The sequence below is a fragment of the Montipora capricornis genome, chromosome 1 (assembly GCF_036669925.1).
Source record: "Montipora capricornis isolate CH-2021 chromosome 1, ASM3666992v2, whole genome shotgun sequence".
Classification (NCBI taxonomy): Eukaryota; Metazoa; Cnidaria; class Anthozoa; order Scleractinia; family Acroporidae; genus Montipora; species Montipora capricornis.
This window is the reverse complement of record NC_090883.1, coordinates 31,871,676-31,891,037: the sequence shown is the minus strand read 5'-3', so window position 1 is coordinate 31,891,037 and position 19,362 is coordinate 31,871,676. Positions and strand designations below refer to the sequence as shown.

The following is a 19,362-nucleotide window of genomic DNA, read 5'->3' as shown; positions in this document are numbered from 1 at the left end:
AATGCATTCTCAGTTCCGAAGTCACTTTCAAACTTGCATAGGAAACGTTATTTAGCCCGGCAATTCCTTTCCTCGGGTCACGTGCGCCCCTCGCATCTCGCTTTTTCGTGCATCCTTTTCAAGTTTCATATTTAAGTCGCTTTTAATCTGAGAAACAAACTATCAACATTGAACCCTGCCTCAGAATTGATGGATGAACATTTTCCTTTCAGGACCAATTCCTTTACTCTAATCACTGCCAATCGAGTGATGAATTTCATTGCCGACACTCCAGAAGACGTTAATGGATGGGTTGAAGGTACGAAAATAATATCAAGTTAGTCCCATGGCATTTGCGTAGTTATTAACCGCTTTTCGTTTTGTTTAGAAAGTAAAGAATCTCAATAGCTCTTTTAACGGCTCCAAACTCTCTGCCACATTTCTAGCCAATCAAAAGGAAAACGGAACCGTGTAACGTCCCTCCGTCGTTTTAATTCCCGCGCTTTTTGCCAGTTGCATAAATTTGTTTTTGTCCTGATTAGATTAGGTTGTGGTGTGTTCGGCTTAATGGTGAAGGCAGGCCAGATATCGCAAAAAGTGGAATGTAACATGCGAGGAATAACGAGGAAATTTTGTTACTTCTTTTCAAACAAGGGAAAAATATACGAAAGGCGATTTGAAAGTAGCTGTCTTGCGCCCTAATTCGTAGCGTGTGTAGCCAACACAGCAGTGAATTATTTGCTCGCGGATTATTCCCTAATTCACTAATTCCCAAAATTAACAGTTGAATCTTAGCCATCCAAATTCAAGATACTGAGTGTAATGGATGATAAATAGACCAAATCGGCAAACTCAATTGTATACCCAATTCAAGTTACCCGGGGTTAAGACTCTCTGTGTATTGTATTGCATTATAATGTAACATTCACTTTTAAACGATATGGAAATACCTGGAACAAAACGTCTTATTCCCAAAGGGTTTGAATTGGGTACCACATTGAGTTAGACGATTTGGTCTATTAAGTTGTCTGTCCCTGTTGTTATTCTTGGGTTTGCTGTTGCGACACAAGACAAAACTGAATTTGTTTTTCAGCTATTCAGGAAAGCAAAGAACGTGAACATATTGAAGGTTATTCGGATGTTATTGAAAAAGGTTGGCTCATCAAAGAAGGAGCCAATGACGATTCCAGAAGGAAAAGGTGAATGAATTTTACAAAATTGTGTATTTTTGTCCCATCCATACAATTTTGCCCTCCAAAAGCGTGTACATGCTGTGAGATTGCTGCTTATCATACACAAAGTCTGAACGGTTACAAAAGTGAAGACTTCTGAAAATTTGAAAACACTCAGTTTCGTGTAGTCTGATCACCGTCGAAATTTGAGATTTTGACAACTAGGTGAGACTTGGTAAAGTATAAAAGATGTTACACTGGTTAAAAAATATTATTGAAAAGATCTTAAAATCCCAACGTTTCGGCTACTAACATAAGCCTTCTTCAGGGGTAATAAAAACATATAACGAAGTGACAAGTGTATTTAAAATCGCGTAGGTGTTAATAAAAACAGAATATATTACAAAATCAGTTCTTGTCCAATAACGCCATGGCCCTGTACTCTTGGGGCAGGTACATGCCATCATTGCGGTTGAGCGGACTTTTGTATGTGTTAATTTCCCATGCCTCTAAGAGGCGTCGGGTTCGCCAACCGGGACTGGTACGTAATATTATAGACGATTCCCACGAGATTGACTGGTGAGACTTGCAAGAGACTTGTAAGAGGCTTTGAAAACGACCTTACTCGTGCGGTATCTCAGGTACCAGTTTTTTAGACAAGTTTCGATCCTTTTTCCTTTGATGAGCAAAAATGATGGGAAAATGCTAGTATAGATGGAAATATTTAAAAAGACTTAAGTATGGACGGAGTCTGAGGTAGTGCTGTATGGGGGTGAACGTCTTTATATTTGAAAAAATATGTTTTACGGTGGTAACTTAGAGATGCATGCAAAAAAAGAGTGTTCCTCCACACGAGTCGAACCCTTGATCTCCTATTACTCGTTCGGATGCTTTGAGATAATATGAGACTCGTGAGAGCTAGTCCATTAAACTTCGTTCTGGTGACAGCTGTCCTGCACTTCTAGGAGCGCTTTCCTTTTGTATGGAAAACCCGTTTGTTCCGGTGGTAAATCAGATGGAACAGACTTTTCATCTAGAAGGTTTTCAGAAAAATGGAATACCTTCAGAGGTTTTTTTTTCGTCGAAATCATCGGAAAATCCAGAATCATCTCCTGCGTCCCATTCTCCTGGATGAATTAAAGGCGCGGTTTTTGTCCTCAAAAAGGATTGTCATTGTAAATCGTTAGTAGCCAGTCTCTTATAGAAAGAAAGTGACTCCGTGCAAAAGAAACACGCTTGTTCCATTCCGTTTGATTGAAATTGTCCTGTTTCTTTTAACAGGAAATTCTTCTCGGGTTTTCCGTTCAAATGAATGCGCCGTAGGACTCTAGGACTGAAATTGTAGAAAAATGGCATTCTCGCAAATCTAGTGGAGCAGATGGAGTATGTTAACTCCGGTAATTGCCTGAAAAAGTTCTTTTTTCGATGTCCATTCGGGGATACTCGGGAACATTCGGAACAAATCCGAGTGCCCCTTCAGTGATAGTTGTCAAACTATGACCTTCCGATTTGTAGTTTGGATGCTGTACCACTGAGGCTCTAGGAGATTCGTGGAACTTGGGATTTTCCGTGTATTTTGCAGATGGTGTGTCTTAACTGGAAATTCACTGGATTACTACAAATCATACGTGAAGAACAGCCCCAAATTTGGCTTCATTACTCTGAACAGTCTGTGTTCTGTTCTGCCACCCGAGGAAAGAGAGCCTGGTAAGATCCAGAAAAGGCAGTCAACCGCGCGTAAGACCGATCTAGTATTCCATTTTCCCACCGCAATTCATGTAAAATGTAAATCCTGTGTTTCAGAGTCTTGTGGCCCGGGGCTTACAACTCCTTTATCTCACCTCTGAGTTATATGAGAGAGTTTAAGAAGCAACGAGTGCAATGGCATTGACAATGCCCCAAAACAATAATCTCTTTGGTTAAAAGAGAAACATAATCGTGCTGCGCATAGCAGCAGCGTGAAATCATCAAATTTGAGGTTTCATCGACAAATTGAGCATGCAAATGTAAACCTTCCATTCTTTATTTTTACTCGGCTGGAATCGCTCGAACCAATCTCTTTAGGTTATTTCGCCCATATTGTACAATAATGGAATAATTGCGGAAGACTTACGATAGCGCATGCAAAGTTATATTTCAAGATGACGTTGTAGACGCTTAGGTCGGGTTCTTAGTGAAGCAAAAACACCGGACGGCAACGGCGTCGAAAATTTTGTCGGAAAATATAATTTCATGCGTGTTATTGTGATAATTTCGCGGTTACTCTAAATCGTTCGGCATGGAAAGTGTGTATCAGTATTCTAGGATTAAACGTGGGAATGAAAGATGTGGGTGTTTCGAGGGTAAATTGAAAATATATCGTCAGGTGCTTGCGTCCTTCACATAACCTCAAATATGATCATTTCACGTCGAATGGCAATGTACCAAAATGCAAAACCCTTCTTCAGTGTACAAGGCGTGCAGAGCCAATTGTTTTGCTCATCAAACACATTGTCTTCTGTCGTCTTTTCTGTGGGACATATTTAGACGTGAATGGTGGATCGAATGTAACTGCCAAAGTATCCGGTGACTGGAATAACGAAAGTTAAAAGTTGGTGGGCTCGATCGAAGCCTACCTCTGAAAAAGGCTCCAAACATTACTAAGTTTATGAAATTGTCGAAGTAAGCACGATTTAATGAGGGAGAGTCCCAAGCTCAGTACACAATAGTCCATTTTAGATACACACCAGCCGGCGTCGGCCGAAAAGGAAAAAGGGTATTAGTGTCCTTTCCCTTTTTTGAACTTTGCTAATGACAGTGACATTTGAACCGATCGGAAGTTACAGTGGTGAGCATGTGGCTCAAAATACTGTGTTTCTGTTACTTTTTACTCTCATGAATTATTAATAATTTTTTCATTTTGGCTTCATTGACCTCCAAATGTGGGAAAAATAATGACAGGCTGTCATTTGACATTTCAATCTATTTTTTATTGTCTTTCCGACACTTAACCCTTTGAATGACGTTAGTTTTGTTCCTTTTACCAGGCGACTGGACATTTATTGTCAATGGCAGAAAGCGATCTTATGTACTGCACGCCAAGCTGCAAGAGGAAGCCATTCGCTGGGCAAACGCCATCCAAGAGGTAAAATATACCGTGTTAGGTGCATTCCGGTTAAAACGTCTTGATGCTCTTATATTTATTGGCTTCTGTTACTGTTTGATTATGGTCAATGGGTGGGAGACAAAGCCTACAGTTTAGTAATTATAACCGTGATATTTACCCAGGAAGCTCCACTCACCCGAAATGGTTTTCACGGAGTTCCTGCATCGAATCAAATTGGAATTTACAGATGTTTTTTTTTAGGAGAGTGGAAAACCGGAGAACCGGAGAAAAATCTCTCGGAGCAGAGTAGATAACCGACAATAAATTTAATCCACATTTGACCACGAGTCCGGAATCGAACCTGGGACACATTGGTTGGAGGCGAGTGCTATAACCACTACGCCATCCCTGCTTCCTCAATAGACCCATTTATAGTCCTTATAAAAATCTTCAGTTGTTTCGAGTTTCTGTGACTCAACGAGCCTGCCAGCTCCTGCACGCGGTAGCCCAATGTTCAACCAACGCATCCAGCCGAACAGCGAGCGGATGGCTTGTAAAGTAACAAAGGGACGCCAGCTTGCACTGCAGAATTTTGTTTCCTGACCTCTTATGTTCACATTCAGTCTGTGAAAGTTTGGCTTGCTGACGTCATCCCACTTATTCGACCTTTGAGCTCTTACCTTGAAAATTTAGAATTTTTAGTGCTTTTTCACTTAACTTTTTCTCATTGCGCTAATCCATTGACTTTTCCAGGTTATAGATTCCAAACCACCTGTAGAGACAGCTTTTGAGAAGTTGGTAGGCGAATTAAAGGTTAGTTAGCCTCTTGAGATCATTATCTCGTTGTGAATTCTGGAACATAAGGCCATTAATGGGTAGAGATGATCTTTAGGAGCAACATTTGTTCGAACGATTGAGAATCTTACGTTGTTGCAAATGCATGTAAAACTGAATTGGAACATATACCGTTTTATGCAAGTCCTTCAAAAGCGACCTCAAGGTTGCGGAACGAGTTCGATTAGCTGTCCAATTTGAAAATAATGGGACCAAAGAATTCCGAGGACTTCCAAAATTTGGCAATTAGAGGAAGTCTTTATGTCGAATATTTTCAAATTGGACAGGCGTGGTTGTGTTACTTACTAATTACATAACTGTCTCTCAATCTAAAAGTTCGCAATTGAAAACAAGCAATTCTGTTCACTTCCATTAAATACACTGACGCTGACTGGCCAATACTCAGCTTCATTGTATTCCTTATATTCCTTAGCATGTGATTAGGTATTGGGAAGTATGCGAAGTATTTTAATTTGACTCCAATGTAAGAAAAATTGGTCAGTTGACCAGAAGTTAAGGAAAATCCGTCTGTTGGCAATGTTGGATTTTGAGACAGCTATACAATTGCATTTTATAATACTCGTCTCAGAACGGAAATCTTGTATTCGTTGTCACACTTGTTCTCCAATTTAAATGTCGCAGTTTTCAAATCCTAGCCCAGTCAGATTGCAATTTCACTCGTCCATACTTGTTCACGCGCGCAAGCTCACGTTCACGTTCACGTTCACGTTTATGCTAATACCTACCCCTTCGCTCGCATTTTCACGCATCCACGCGCGCTCTAATGCTCATTTTTCGGCCGATGCTCACTCTTATGCTTGCATTTGCATTCATCGACGCGCGCTTTCTCTTTCGTGCCGACACCCACGCAGACAATCACGTTCATGGCCACACTGGCACCTACTTTGCTTACAGCCTGATCACATTAGAAACGTAGATACACACGTGAATGGAACTCCCAGACCAAACACAAGCGAAAGTGAAAAGAAATAAATTTTTTCTTTTGTTGCCCCCGCGCTTGTATCTGCATTTGCACACGAATTCTTTAGTGTAAATACTTTACTCTAAAGCAAATTCAAGCCTAAAACCATATGGAGATAAGTAGCGCTCCACAGTTTGCATTTCCCTCCCCCTGCTTCTGCGTATTAAGTGTAAAAGACCGCAATCAACGTTTTTTCTTCCACAGAATGTGTCGACTGAGAGTGAAGTGGATCAGATTTATCGCAACAATCCAGTGCTTAAGTATTCCAAGATACCACTCAAAGCACCTCTGCTACCCGTCCCTTATGGACAATCACAGTCATCACGTGAGTCTTCCCATCGGGTCTACTGTGATATATTTTTTGAATTCTCGATCGGTTGCAATGTTTGCAGCTTTGCATGCGTTTTACAATACCGACTGAAGTGGTTGCCTATTTTGATCGTGTCCATTTACTACCAACCGAGCTAGAGGTCCGTACTGTAGAACGTCTGAGCCGTACTGTAAAATACAAATCCTGCTTTTCCATTTTAATTCTTGAAGAATTAATTGAACTAAAGAAGATAGGGTTGTACGAATCGAGAAAATCACGTTAGCAGCATCCTGTCTTGGTGAATGGGGCGCTGTATTTCGGGAATCTGGGAGTGGAGTGAGGCGGAATCGGCGAGGAAACGAGCCGAGCGGGTCGTCCGATTTCCCAAAATCGACCTGGTTACCGTCTAGATCTGGCTAGAAATCAGTGTCATGGCAAACGAAAAATGTCAGGTTTATATTATTTGCCTACGTTTAGGTGCGAAGGGAAAAGGTTATGGCACTTTTCATGAAGAAGCCGTTCGCGTGTTTAGCTCTCTGCTCGAACAAGAATCAATTGCAGATCCTATTCCTGTCATTCAGGTATGGTTTTTCTCGTCATCTGGAAAGGCTTACAGTTTCTTTTCATCTTTCATTGACCCATTATTTTAGGCGTCCGTCCCCTTTTCACAGAATTTATGAATTTCGAAAAACTTTTGTCCCCAAAGATGTTTATCTAGAATTAAATCCCATTCTGTGTTCTGACTGGTTTTATCACAGGAAAAACGTTTCCGAAAGAGTTCGTTTCTCGCCATTTTCAAGACTAGAAATAAGCATTTTGAACATGTCAACCTGTTATTTGGACACTGAATCGTAAAAACAATGGATCCTCGTGGTGTACTAGTGACTTTCGGTTTTCTTTCGGCCATAATAGACCATTTCCGAGTTCATGTCTGCCTCCACTTCAAAGCGAGTCTAAGTGCGAAGTTTTTGTGATGGTAATAGAGACTTTTAGATCCACGTTTGCGGCTAACCTCAAACTGCTGGAAGTCACATGACTAGCGCTTGCCGTCACGTTCGAGGGTAAGTTTTGACGTTTTCAACGGCGGAAGGTAGGTTTTCACGTAAGTAATTTACCTCAGCTCTTTATGGCATGGAAGTTACCTTATCCCACGTATGAACGGGGCAGATATAAAAAGCAACTTTTTATCTTTCATTCCATGTGAATTAAACAATCAAAAGAGCCGTGGTTTTATTTATTTCGTTGACTGAAACATCAACGCTGAGAATCGAGGAAATTCAATATGGCGGCCTCCGCCGCTTTGCACTTGTTTACTTAAATCTAAATGCACGAACTATCACAACTTCTAACGTCAAACCGCAAATCTCAAACCTCAGTTTGCGGTTAGCCGTAAACGTGCATCTAAAGGTCTCTATTTAGTTCTACTTTACATATGAATGAAAACTAATTTTCATAACAAAAACTTCGCACTTAGACTCGCGTTGAAGAGGAGGCAGACATGAACTCGGAAGTGGCCTATTGTGAGAAATTCGTCTGGATTTCACACTGAATGAGCAACCGAGTTGACGTCACAAATGTGTTTCTTTTAGGTGTCTAATTAGGTTGGTATTAATTCCCATTGGGATAATTAGGCCTTTATAAACCACTCCTCGTGAATGTCACACCACTTGCCAAGTTTACTCGAGGCTGTTTTTTCCTTACTATTTTGTATTGTCGTTTTAAATAGCGTATGACTTTTTTCTTATATTCCTTGGCTTGTAATCTGTATCCAGTGTGTTCCCGGCTCAGTTTTTTTATAAATAAACTCTACCATTCCTGGCGGCTTCCTCCATTATTTGTTTGTTACTTGTCTCTTCTATACATATAATAGAAATGTTTTCTATTCGGCTGAGCGAAGCGAAAGAAAATAGAAATTTTATTAACACCAGTCTACTTCGCACGCGGTGTTGAATCCGAGAACCAAAATTCCAATCGCGCATTGTTACGCCTACCTTCAAATCCTTTTTTCCTCTTTGTTGTTCCTTGTCTGCTATGTCTACTTTCGAAAAAAAGACATCGCTGAAGGTGACATTAAATTTTCGGGATCAACTGTTTTATGCTCTCATATTTATCACCAGGGTATTCTTCAAACCTGCCAGGATTTGAAACCTCTGCGAGATGAGGTAAGGTGGCTTCTCTTCTATCCAAGCCAGCTTTGGATCGTTTTTCTGTCGATTTGTTTTCAGTGTTGATCAACCAAGCGTTTTTTCTCTTGTGTTTCATTAGGTTTTTTGCCAGCTCGTAAAACAGACAACAAATCATCCACAGCCCGATTCAATAGGAAACTTACGAAACATGCAGGTACGCAGTTGGTCTATACAGATACTTCATCTTCTCCTCTCTCCGCCCAGATTGAGGTCTTTGTGCACCGACGAACACGAATGTCAGTCTGTGACCACTAGTTTCGCAAAAACTGAACGATACAGTTATTCTTTTCCTCCTACTATGCTTAACGTGCCACATTAACGAAATGAAGGTATCATTGTCTGTCGAGTGAAGCTAGTGATTGGAGTGGAATTAAAACTTGAAAAAATCGGCCATTTTTTTCGACTTTGGACATGGTAATGTTAATATATCTTTAAAAATTATGCGTGGATACTGAGCTCATCTCGTTTTAATGTCTTCTCGTTTGGACTGCAAGGAATGTTACCCGTGTTCACGTAAAATTAAGTACCAACTGAGTTATTGTTCTCTCCCAGTTTTGACATAAACCAGGAAAACCTATCATTAATGACAGTGCCCCCTTAAGTTACGTTCAGTTGTTATTTTAGGTGCTTGTTTGCATGTGTTGTACGTTTGTCCCAACAAGAAAATACTTGCGCTATTTACGATTTCACCTGAAAAGGTAAGTTTGTTTACCAACGTAAATATCTTTCTTTGTCAAGCAGAGCCTGCCACTCCAGCTTGAGTTCATCGTTCATCCAAGATGGCCGCCATCTTAGACGGCTGTCGCAAAATTCTTTCTTGGCGAAAAAAGTGACTTAGGATTTGAAAAAAAACATGAAGCACAAAACGCCGTATTGCGTATTACCAAGGCAACGACGTTGAAGGCAATGAGAATGTTACAAAACAGTGGTTATAATGAGTAAAAGCGAGAGCTTTTACACGCTTTAAATGCGAAGACGTACTATAACATGAAGGGGTCGCTTCAGTCTCTGGTTTTGTTCGAATTCATTCAAACCGTTTGATAATCCAAAATGGTGATCAACAAACAGCAACGCAGAGACGAAACCGTTAAAACATATTAACACAGAGAGAAAAGCGACTGGGGATTAGGACGAACCAATGACAGAGAACGTCTTATAACCTATTACGGACACATTGCAACTTCAAACAAAGCAACTTCATTTAAATTTTCGTTGTTTTACATGTCCCAGTACGCAATTTGCTCTCCAGTGTGACGGTTTTTGTATCATGTGATCTCCTGCTGCAAAGGGGCCCCATTGTAAAAGTATCAGTTCACACGAGGGGACATGCCGCCGCAACATATCCCTGGGACATGTACCCGCAACGTATCCCTGGGACATGCCGCCGTAACATATCCCTGGGACATGTACCCGCAACATTTTCATATGTGTGCACATTTGTGATTTTGTCCCTGCTACTATACATGTTGCCTCAGTGTGCACTGCGCAAGTTCTGCAACATGACCCCTCGTGTCTGCCCACCTGAACTCCCTATTTTGATTCTTCACCACCAAAATTTAGTTTTCTAATTAACGTACTATTTTTATTCATGTAGGAACATAGAAAAACATCCCACCACAGAAATGGCTAAGTTTGCAGGGTTCGCTATCGAGTGTATGAAGAGAACAAGACCCAGGTGTGTGTCGTGAGTTAAAGAAAGGTTTTTGTAACGTACCAGTACCTGTAAGATAGATTGTGTATGGAAAGCTAAAATTTATCGCAAAGGTTTTCTTCAAATGATGAATTTATGATAGAGCGGTTTTCAATTGAGTGTCGAAAGTAATTAGTGAATTGCTTTGGTTTTGCATTACTTCACCCAGTAATGGGTTAAAGTTCTGCCGCCACTTTTTCAACCAATCAGAAGTGAAACCAAAACCAATCGTGGCTCGCGCGTGAACATTTTCCTGTGCTTTGTGTCGGCTACGTGTAATTACTTCGAGCGAGTTTTGATTGGTTTACGGCATTGTTTCCGTCCTTTTTGATTGGCCAAAGTAATTACTTTGGTTTTGGTTTTACGACACTCGATTGAAGCTCGCACTAGTAACGGGTTTCTCATTCGGATGGTCCACTTGTAAGCTTGGTAGCCTATTCATTTCGCTTTGCTCAGGTGCCTTGACTTACGCCTTGCCAATAAAACTCACTCTTAGGCTCTTCGGCAGTCACGCAGCGCAACACCCAAGGGAGCATGGCGTGGCGTTGCGTTACGTGATAAAGTGAGGGCTAGAACTGGCCTACTTACAAAGGACAAAGACTGGAATACCAAACTAACGGTCTCATATTCGTTGTTATAGTGAGTAAGGCGTTACTTTGTTAGCCGATGAGCAGTTACACCCTCATTTTCGGGGAAAAACCCAAGTGGTCGAAACAGGACTCTGACCTTTATCCTTCCGATTCAAGCTAAATTTCGATATTCTTGGAGGAAGAGGAGATTGTTCTTTATTTCATGACAAATTTCAGACACCACAAAATGCTAACATACGGTGACTCGACCCCCAGTAGATATTCAAGAGCGGATCTTCTTAAGTTGCCTTTTTTAAACCTCGAAATGCTTCAACCCGGCCACGGACACAGGGCTGTTGTCTCTCCTTATGTACTCACCAGCTTTTGACGGACAATATTCTTCGTAAATTGCAGAGAGTTCCCACCATCACGAGAGGAGATAATCTCACTTTTGGTAAGTAAATAGAGAATGTTTCATGGCTGCGCGGAGATACGAAATTTCTCTTAAAGTGTTGAAAATATTTTTCAACGCGAGAAGAGAAATTTCGTACCTCCAAGCGGCCATGTAATATTCTATTTATTGTATAAACACCAATGAAGTACTAGATCATTTCAAAAAAGGCATCGAAAGGCGCGGGTTTTATATTTAACCATAGCAACAGTGATCTTTTCACGTGTGAAGATATCAAGTTTTCGCGCGAAAGCTCGCTTGGTATTTCATTTGTGTTTATATAATAAAACCTTATTTTCTCTTTGACACCTTCTTGCCTTCACCTACATTGTGATCTATATATCCTGATTGTTTTCAGGGCCGCCGTGAGCTGTCAGCAACCGTTCACTGTTATGGAGGTGGATCGTGCAAAATTACCATCAATTCTGCAACCACTGCGGGAGAGGTGGGTGTTTTTCTAGTTTTCGGACTTGAAGATCGACGACAGCGTTGTCAACGAAAACGTCACCTCTAAATGTAACTTTTCCCTATCATAAGTCTTTGGCGATTATTCTGTCTCTTTCACGTCGTACAGTACGGGCGAAGTATCCTTAAAATAAATTGGTACGAGTGGTTTCAGAGTAACAATAGACAATGAGAGCTACTCTGTTGCGTGTCATGTTGTCGTCAAAACCTCAAATTGGTTAATTTCTCGGCGTTGTTATGCAGGGTACCGTAAAAATATGTGGGAAAATGCCTGCCGCACGCGCAGAACGATTATTTTTCTTATTTTGACCAGGAGCCTTAAGATCTACGACGGCGACGTTAACGGAAACGTCACCTCTAAATATAACTTTGCGATCCATCCATCATCACCATCGCGATTCACTATTTTAAGGTAAAAGGTAAAGTCTGCATACGAGCCAGTGACCCATCAGGCCGGACCTGAGCTTTTTCCGGGTTCCGTAGCATGAAGCGACTAGGAGTATTTCTACTTCCCCCTGGATGGGATGCCAGTCCATCGCAGCATTTCACCGGTACGCATTTATACACTTGGGTGGAGAGAGAGAGAGAGGCACCGTGAGAGTAAAGTGTCTTGCTCAAGAACACAACACAGCATCCCCGGCCAGGGCCCGAACCCGGACGGCTGGCTCCGGAGTCGAGCGCACTAACCATGAGGCCAGCGCGCCTCACACGATTATTCCATCTCGTTCACGTGATACGATGTGGGTGAAGTATCCTAAAAATAATTGGTACGAGCGGTTTCAGAGTGAAAATAGAGAATAAAAAATTTTACGTCGTCGTTATGAAGAGTACCGCAAAAATACGTGCTAAACTCCGTGCTGCACGCGCAACACGATTATTTATGCTCTTTTAACCAATGATAGCATTTTTTTTGTGGCGGCGTTGTTGTTGCTGTCGCCGTCGTCGTTCTTGAGCTCTCATTATTTCTTTGTCGTTGCTGTGGCTGAGTCGTCTCATTTGGATTTTTACTATATAAGCGCTAATATGATATCTCTCACCTGTGAGCTGCGCTTACTCGTGAGACACCATTAGCATTCAGTGGTAACATTGGTATCTCGGTGCGGTCATGTAATATCCTTTGTTCAACTTTGCCTTTTTTCAGGTTGTTGAAAAACTTTGTAAGGGACTAAATATTCCACAGAAGTGCAACATATTCAGCTTGTTTGAACAGTGTGGTACCATAGAGAAAAATATTGAAGACAGAACGGTCCTCGCAGACGTGTTGTCCAAGTTTGAAAAGTAGGTTTTACTCCTTAGCCCCTTTCGGGAGGTGTACTGGACGTTTGACGTGCGTATCAATGAATTTGACGAGCGCCCGGGAATCATTAGTCATGGTCCCAAGCAAGCAAGAAAACAAACATATAGACGTCGTCTTAAATCTGCTGCTGAACATTTAATTTGTTGACGAGATTAACTTCTCAATGATGACTCGGACGTACTCGGAAAAATCCGACAGTTCGAAGAGGAGTCGAAACGATGACCGTCTGCTTACTAGTGCGGATTCTCAACCATCGAACTGCGCGGGACTCTTAAAGGCTTCCGAACCAGAAATTGAAAGGTTCCTCTCCTTTAAAAGAGCGCTCGGATTTCCTCCCAGTATGCTCCTGGTCATCAGGGACAAGTCAATCTCTTCATTAACCTGGCCGAAAATTCAACATTCAGCAATTTCATTTCTGGTAAATTACAGTTCACCTAAGCGTTCACAAAGTAGCCGCCAGGTAGACAATCAAAATTAACATACATTCTCCCTACTTTGGCTTGAAATGATTGCACACTTAAAAAGTTACGATTCACCGAAGACCCGACGTTTCGACGCTCCCGGCTAGTGTCTTCTTCAGGGGTGATCTAAATCTGTTACAAGGGTCCTTTTATGCGCTCACTAGCATCATAACTTATCGATAAGATGTAATCAGTAAGCCGGAGTAGCGGGAGTAGCGTGAAACTGTGTTTGAATTTCATTTCTTTTTCTCGGATGGATTGATTACATAACACTTTTGATTGATTGCATGCAACTGCAGATGTGTAAGGTGTAATGAGCCCGTGGGAAGAATGCGAAACTTGTAGCAAGGCGATCGGAAGAGCGAAAGGTCAACTGAAAAATCAGAGTCCAGGGTGGGCCTAATTCAGTTGTCCTTTAACCCGTCGCCAATTGCAAGCTACTGAGTTTCCCACTATGACCGATTGATTGGTTGGTTGGTTGGGTGGTTGGGTGGTTGATTGATTGTTTGATTGATTGATTGATTGATTGATTGATTGGTTGGTTGGTTGGTTGGTTGGTTGATTGATTGATTGATTGATTGATTGATTGATTGATTCATTGATCGCTCGCTTGCCGATGTTTTCCCAATTGACAATTCTCAATTGACAACCGTACAGTAGATTTTAGAAAGGCAAGAGTTCTTGCAGTTCGATTGGTGCAGAATCCGGCTTGCGGACGTATGTGGGTCAGGTGTTACGCCAGATACGCGCGTATCAGAAAACCAAAAAGAGAATATCTTTTGTGGACATGTTTCCGATGACGCTATGTTTATTAATCTTGTCTTGGCAGATACAAAGCGCTAGGCCTTACAGAAGTTGGTTATTCTTGGAAGCTCTTTTTCAAAATATTTTGTTTTCTTCAACCTGAACTTGTGGAAGTTGACAGCATTGAATATGGATTTCTCTATGAACAGGCAAGCTACATTTGAGAAATTTGTGGTCATTTGGTAAAAAATCACTGTGGATGGAACTAGAGGAGCAAGGACTGTTTGCAAAGTGATTAGAGTTTTCCACCAGAGTGTCTCGCACTCGACGCAATAGGCCATTTGCATTTGAAAGAATTCCCCCCCCCGGCCCCCAGTAGCCTCCATTGCAAGCTAGTTCCAGTCCAATACTGAGAATAGGAATATGGTCAATTGAATTGAATGTTTGAATTACCGAAGCGAATATTTGAATTGTTGAATTTCCAAACGGAAGGTTTGAATAGGTAAATTGGATGTGTCAGTTGCCGAATACATGTTTGAATTTTGACACTAAAAACGCGCCATACCTGGAGGCACCCCACAAGTCCACTTTACCTGAATATTTCTGGGCAATTAGTACAATAAAGAATATTATTTTCCGTTAATATTACTAGTTGTTAGTTCGCATCGGTTTCGCCGACTTGAAAACAGATACTTTTGAAAAGTGCATTTGAGTGTATGAATCCTCAGACTTCTTACATGATTTCAATTTGTTTCTTGCAGGCCTGTGATTCGATTGTTCTTGGAAAGTACCCTGCCCCAGATGCGACTCTGTATGTTTTGGCTGCTCTTAGACTGCAGTTCAATGAGGGAGATTACAAACCAGGGGCTTGGGTGTAAGAAGATTTACTTTGATTTTTATTGATTGTTGCAGCCATTTTCCATCCATAATCACTGAAAACGCAGTTTAAGAAACAATGACAGCTACAGCAACGACAACGCTACCAAAAGAGGAAAAATAATCGTGCTCCATGTGCGGCACGCATTTTAGCACTTATCCTTACTTACCCTGTCAGCAGAGCCTTTCTTTGAGTATGCGCAAGCCGTTGCTTGGAGACAATTTCAAATCCAGGCCAACTCTCGAGCGTACTCCGGTAAAGACTTGTTTTCATATCTCAAAGTGCCCTTGGACGTGAGTCGCCTGGGAATGCAATTAAATCACTGGAATCAGTCAATGTAAAATGGAGACTGAGGTTACAATGTAACTGTTGAAAAAGCTCAAACCCCTTAAAAATGTTAACCTAAAGCCTATTTAGGCCTCAAACAATATTTAGGCTTAACTGTTAGCGTTCCGATTCCAGTGATTTAATTTCATTCCCAGGCACCTCACGTCCAAGGGCACTTTGAGATATGGAAACAAATCTTTACCGCGCACTCCTAACGGCCATATTGATTTTCGAACTGAAGGCTCGATTTTGACCTTCGCCTTTTCAAAAATATGATGCGCACGCTGCCTAAACCGGTCTGACGGGAGTGACTAACCCAGAAACTTGGGCTGCGGCTACTTAAAGGGGCTGGGTCACGCAATTTTAGGCAATTTCAGCATTGATCAAATGGTCATAGAATTAACTGAAATAACAAAATAACGGCTCAAAACTATAGAAAAACTAAAACAAAACACCGGAAAGCTAAGAAGGGACAAGGATGGAGAAAACTGGAGAGGATTGAAATGGATTGCATTTGGGTAAATTTGAAAAACGTCAGTTTATATAAAAATGACATTTAAACAGCTGGAAAATCATTTTCAGTTGTTACGTGGTCGTGATTTTGCAAATGAAAGACGCTTGCTCTGCCAATTTGACTTTTAGAGCTCAAAACTAACAAAATTAAACAAAATTACCTAAAACAGCGTGACCTAGCCCCTTTAAAAGACTTGACACGATATCTGCAGAGCCTCTGGTGTTCGCCCTCTGGTGAGTTTTAGAAAGGCTCTGCACGCAGGGGAACAACAAACGTGAAATCACCAATTTTGAAGTTTTAACGACAACGTGAGCATAAAATTCGAACCTTTCATTGTATATTTGTACTCTGAAACCGCTCGTACCAATTTACTTATAGGATAATTCGCCCACATTGTACGACGTAAACGAGATGCCTAGTCGCGAAAGACTTAGCAAATTGTTTTTCAGGTTACGTTTTCAGGTTACGTTTTCATCGACGTCACTGACGTAGATCTTAAAGTCCCCAATTAAACAGCAGACGACGACACATCAAAATGGAGGGTATAAACTGCAGGTTGCAGGTTAGGGTCGCAGGTCATTGTTTCACCATAGCCGACTGAACAACCCAAACCTTTACTATATAATGCTAACATTAGGCCCAAAAAAATAATGTTTAAGCCTAAGGTAAGCATTTTTGTAAAGCTTTGGGTTACTTGAATTATGGTAATTACAATGACGTGCAACCCTGACCTGCAACCTACGAGCTGCACTTTACACTCTCCGACGTCAAATTAAGTAGTCAAAGCTCAAAGGAAATAAACGTGACGAGCGCAAAGAGCAAGCAAACTGATGACGTGGGAGCACGATTGCTTCTGGTTGTTGCTTCCATTTTGGCAAGTGGCACGAAATCGTTTTGCCAGTCTCCAAGCATTGTCGATCAAAACCCTATGAAAGCAGTCAAATAAAACCGCTAAAAACACAACTTTTCAAATGTTTATTTTTGAGCAACATGCTAACCGCCGCGATTTGTCGCGTGGCCATCGTTTTGCTTTTTCGAGTTTCCAAATCTGTTTGTGTCTTTGCTTTTTATCTGTAGATCCGACTTAGATTCTGTTTATCCGCTTGCAAAGCTGAAGCAGAAAGTGAGAAATGATACCAATGCTGCTCCCAGAGAACGGCACTTCAGCATCAAGGTAAAACTAAGATGGAAGCGCGGCTAGAGCTTACCTAGATTTGATGCACGCCACAGCTTATGGAAATGCATTAATTGAGAACCGGCCTAACAAAAGAAATGCGACCGATAATGAAAGTGAATACACGAAGTGAGCAGTCTGTAACCCAGAAGTGTCGATCTCTCTCATTTGGCCTTGGCCCTTCAGTTTATCTAAATTTAGACTACAGGTCCCGCCAAATAATGGCCAATCACATTGGGCCTAATGACAGTAACTCTCCGGATTGGTCCCCAACCAATTAGCCGCACGAGGGATTGCTCGTGCTAAACGCAAAATCGTGCGCGGAACGCAATTCCGCTACATTTTGTTCCGAAAAAAATTTGCAGTAGCTGTTCTAAAAATAGACAATACCGTAACTTGATGGGGTTCATTCCATCGCAGATCTAGACTATTCGGTTATGAACATCACACGAATGAAACTTCCACAGATCAATAGTACAGTGGGGAAGGACTACAAGGAAACATAAGAACTATTCGAACTTGTTCACACATCGTATGATTATGATAATTGTTATTTTTTAACTTTGGTTTAGGGGACGATAAGAAAAGCGGTGTCACCATTCCGATCAGGTTCGTAAACAAAAATTGTGTATTTATTCTTGGATATTTACGCATGGTTTTTAACACCGTGACATTCCAAGTACGTCTCGTTTAAGAAACTAAACGAGGGAATGCTGTGTTCTATTCTTTAGCTGGTGTTGGAGAAAATGAGGAAGAGACGAACAAGAAAGCTACAGAAGAAGAACTGTCGTTTATCAAGAGCTCCATCTGTGAACAGTGGAAAAAATTTGGGGTTGGTGTTTACCAAATGTTTTGTATCATTTTTAAGAACTGCAGGTGCTTGTTTTGAAATCCTTTCTTCGTTTACTTAGGATATAATTGGTCTTCTAATGAACTGAAGTCAAGCCAGGAGAGGCACGATACCCTTTTCGCCGATTAAATGACTCGGTAAATGTGCAAGGAGCTTCTGTGAAAACAAGGAACTGATGTTGGAGCTAATAATTTGCATGCCTTTCTAACTAGTTCTCGCTTTCTCATACCATCTATAGGGAGTTTAAGAAACGTCGATGGCGACGCTAACGTCAACTTCACACTGACAATACTAAGAATATTGATTAAAAGAGGAAAAGTAATCGTGCATCTTGTATTCTAGCACATATTTTTGCGGTGCTCTGCGTAACAACGACATGAAATCACCAAATTTGAGGTTTTGACGACAACGTGCGTACACAAACGTGAATCTTTTATACGCTATTTTTAATTTGAAGCCCATACCAATTTATTTTTAGGATAAAAAAATCACTTAAAGGGGCAATGTGACACTATTTTAGTCAAACTTCAAAACACTAAAAGACGTCCTTGCATCAATGAAAACCGAAGAATGGTGCTTCAGTTTTGTTGCCAATGACCATTAAGTGCACTTAAGCTATTTTTTTGTTGTTTCCAGCCAAGGATGGTGAGAGGGTGGAAATGAATTGAAACGGCCAGTTTTTTCAAGTTTGGAGACAGTGTCTTCAGGAAGACACCAAAAATTAAATATGAATAGCTCTTTGTACCATGAATATATTTCATGTCTTGTCAGTGGGTTATCAGGAATGTTGTACGTGTGAGCTGAAGTACTAATTTAGATTTCTACCCATTTTTGACCTAAAAACAGTAAATTTGGCATGACAGGGCCCCTTTAAACCATATATGGATACTTATTGTTGACTCCTAATCGTAGACTCTCATGAACTTGAAACGAAGTCAAAGTATATACTGCCTTGTGATTGGCCGTTGCTAAGCACTGATAAGAAAAAGGTTTCTTAAAGTGTCGCTGTGATTTAAAAAAAAAATCACTTACTTTTTTTCTTCAGATTTTGAAAGTGTGTTTGCTTAACACCTGGCTGGCAAAATTTTGAGCTTTGATTTTTGTCCAAAGGCCGTTTACTTTGAGCGCAAGTTTTATGTTTCACGGTCCGCCATGACTCACGTTCAAAACTGACCAATTAGATCTCAGAGGGTTGGATCCAGGGAAAAGTGACGTCAAAGACTCACTAGCTTAAAATTTCAGCATGTGAATGCAGCGTATTATATATGCAAGACGCGAGTTTAGAAGTCTGAAAGCCCAAAACTCCCGTGCTGCATATTAAATCTGCGGCGTACACACGCATTGCATTCTTAAACTTGTGAGCCTTTGATGTCATTTTCTCCTCGATCCAGCTCT

General features: G+C 41.1%; 1 protein-coding gene across 2 annotated transcripts in view; it reads left to right on the top strand.

Moving 5' to 3' along the window:
• Positions 1-19,362, top strand: part of LOC138038825 (unconventional myosin-X-like) — a 60,850-nt gene that overhangs the window by 31,343 nt on the left and 10,145 nt on the right. For both annotated transcript variants that reach the window (XM_068884897.1, XM_068884892.1), the window contains 19 exons: positions 213-298; positions 1,073-1,178; positions 2,734-2,858; positions 4,178-4,275; positions 4,990-5,049; positions 6,257-6,377; positions 6,840-6,943; positions 8,480-8,524; positions 8,628-8,702; positions 9,173-9,246; positions 10,143-10,223; positions 11,222-11,261; positions 11,617-11,703; positions 12,865-13,001; positions 14,311-14,434; positions 14,987-15,099; positions 17,021-17,117; positions 17,690-17,726; positions 17,849-17,949. In XM_068884897.1, the coding sequence (XP_068740998.1) occupies positions 213-298; positions 1,073-1,178; positions 2,734-2,858; positions 4,178-4,275; positions 4,990-5,049; positions 6,257-6,377; positions 6,840-6,943; positions 8,480-8,524; positions 8,628-8,702; positions 9,173-9,246; positions 10,143-10,223; positions 11,222-11,261; positions 11,617-11,703; positions 12,865-13,001; positions 14,311-14,434; positions 14,987-15,099; positions 17,021-17,117; positions 17,690-17,726; positions 17,849-17,949 (1,711 nt within the window). The remainder of the gene's footprint in view (positions 1-212; positions 299-1,072; positions 1,179-2,733; positions 2,859-4,177; positions 4,276-4,989; positions 5,050-6,256; positions 6,378-6,839; positions 6,944-8,479; positions 8,525-8,627; positions 8,703-9,172; positions 9,247-10,142; positions 10,224-11,221; positions 11,262-11,616; positions 11,704-12,864; positions 13,002-14,310; positions 14,435-14,986; positions 15,100-17,020; positions 17,118-17,689; positions 17,727-17,848; positions 17,950-19,362) is intronic.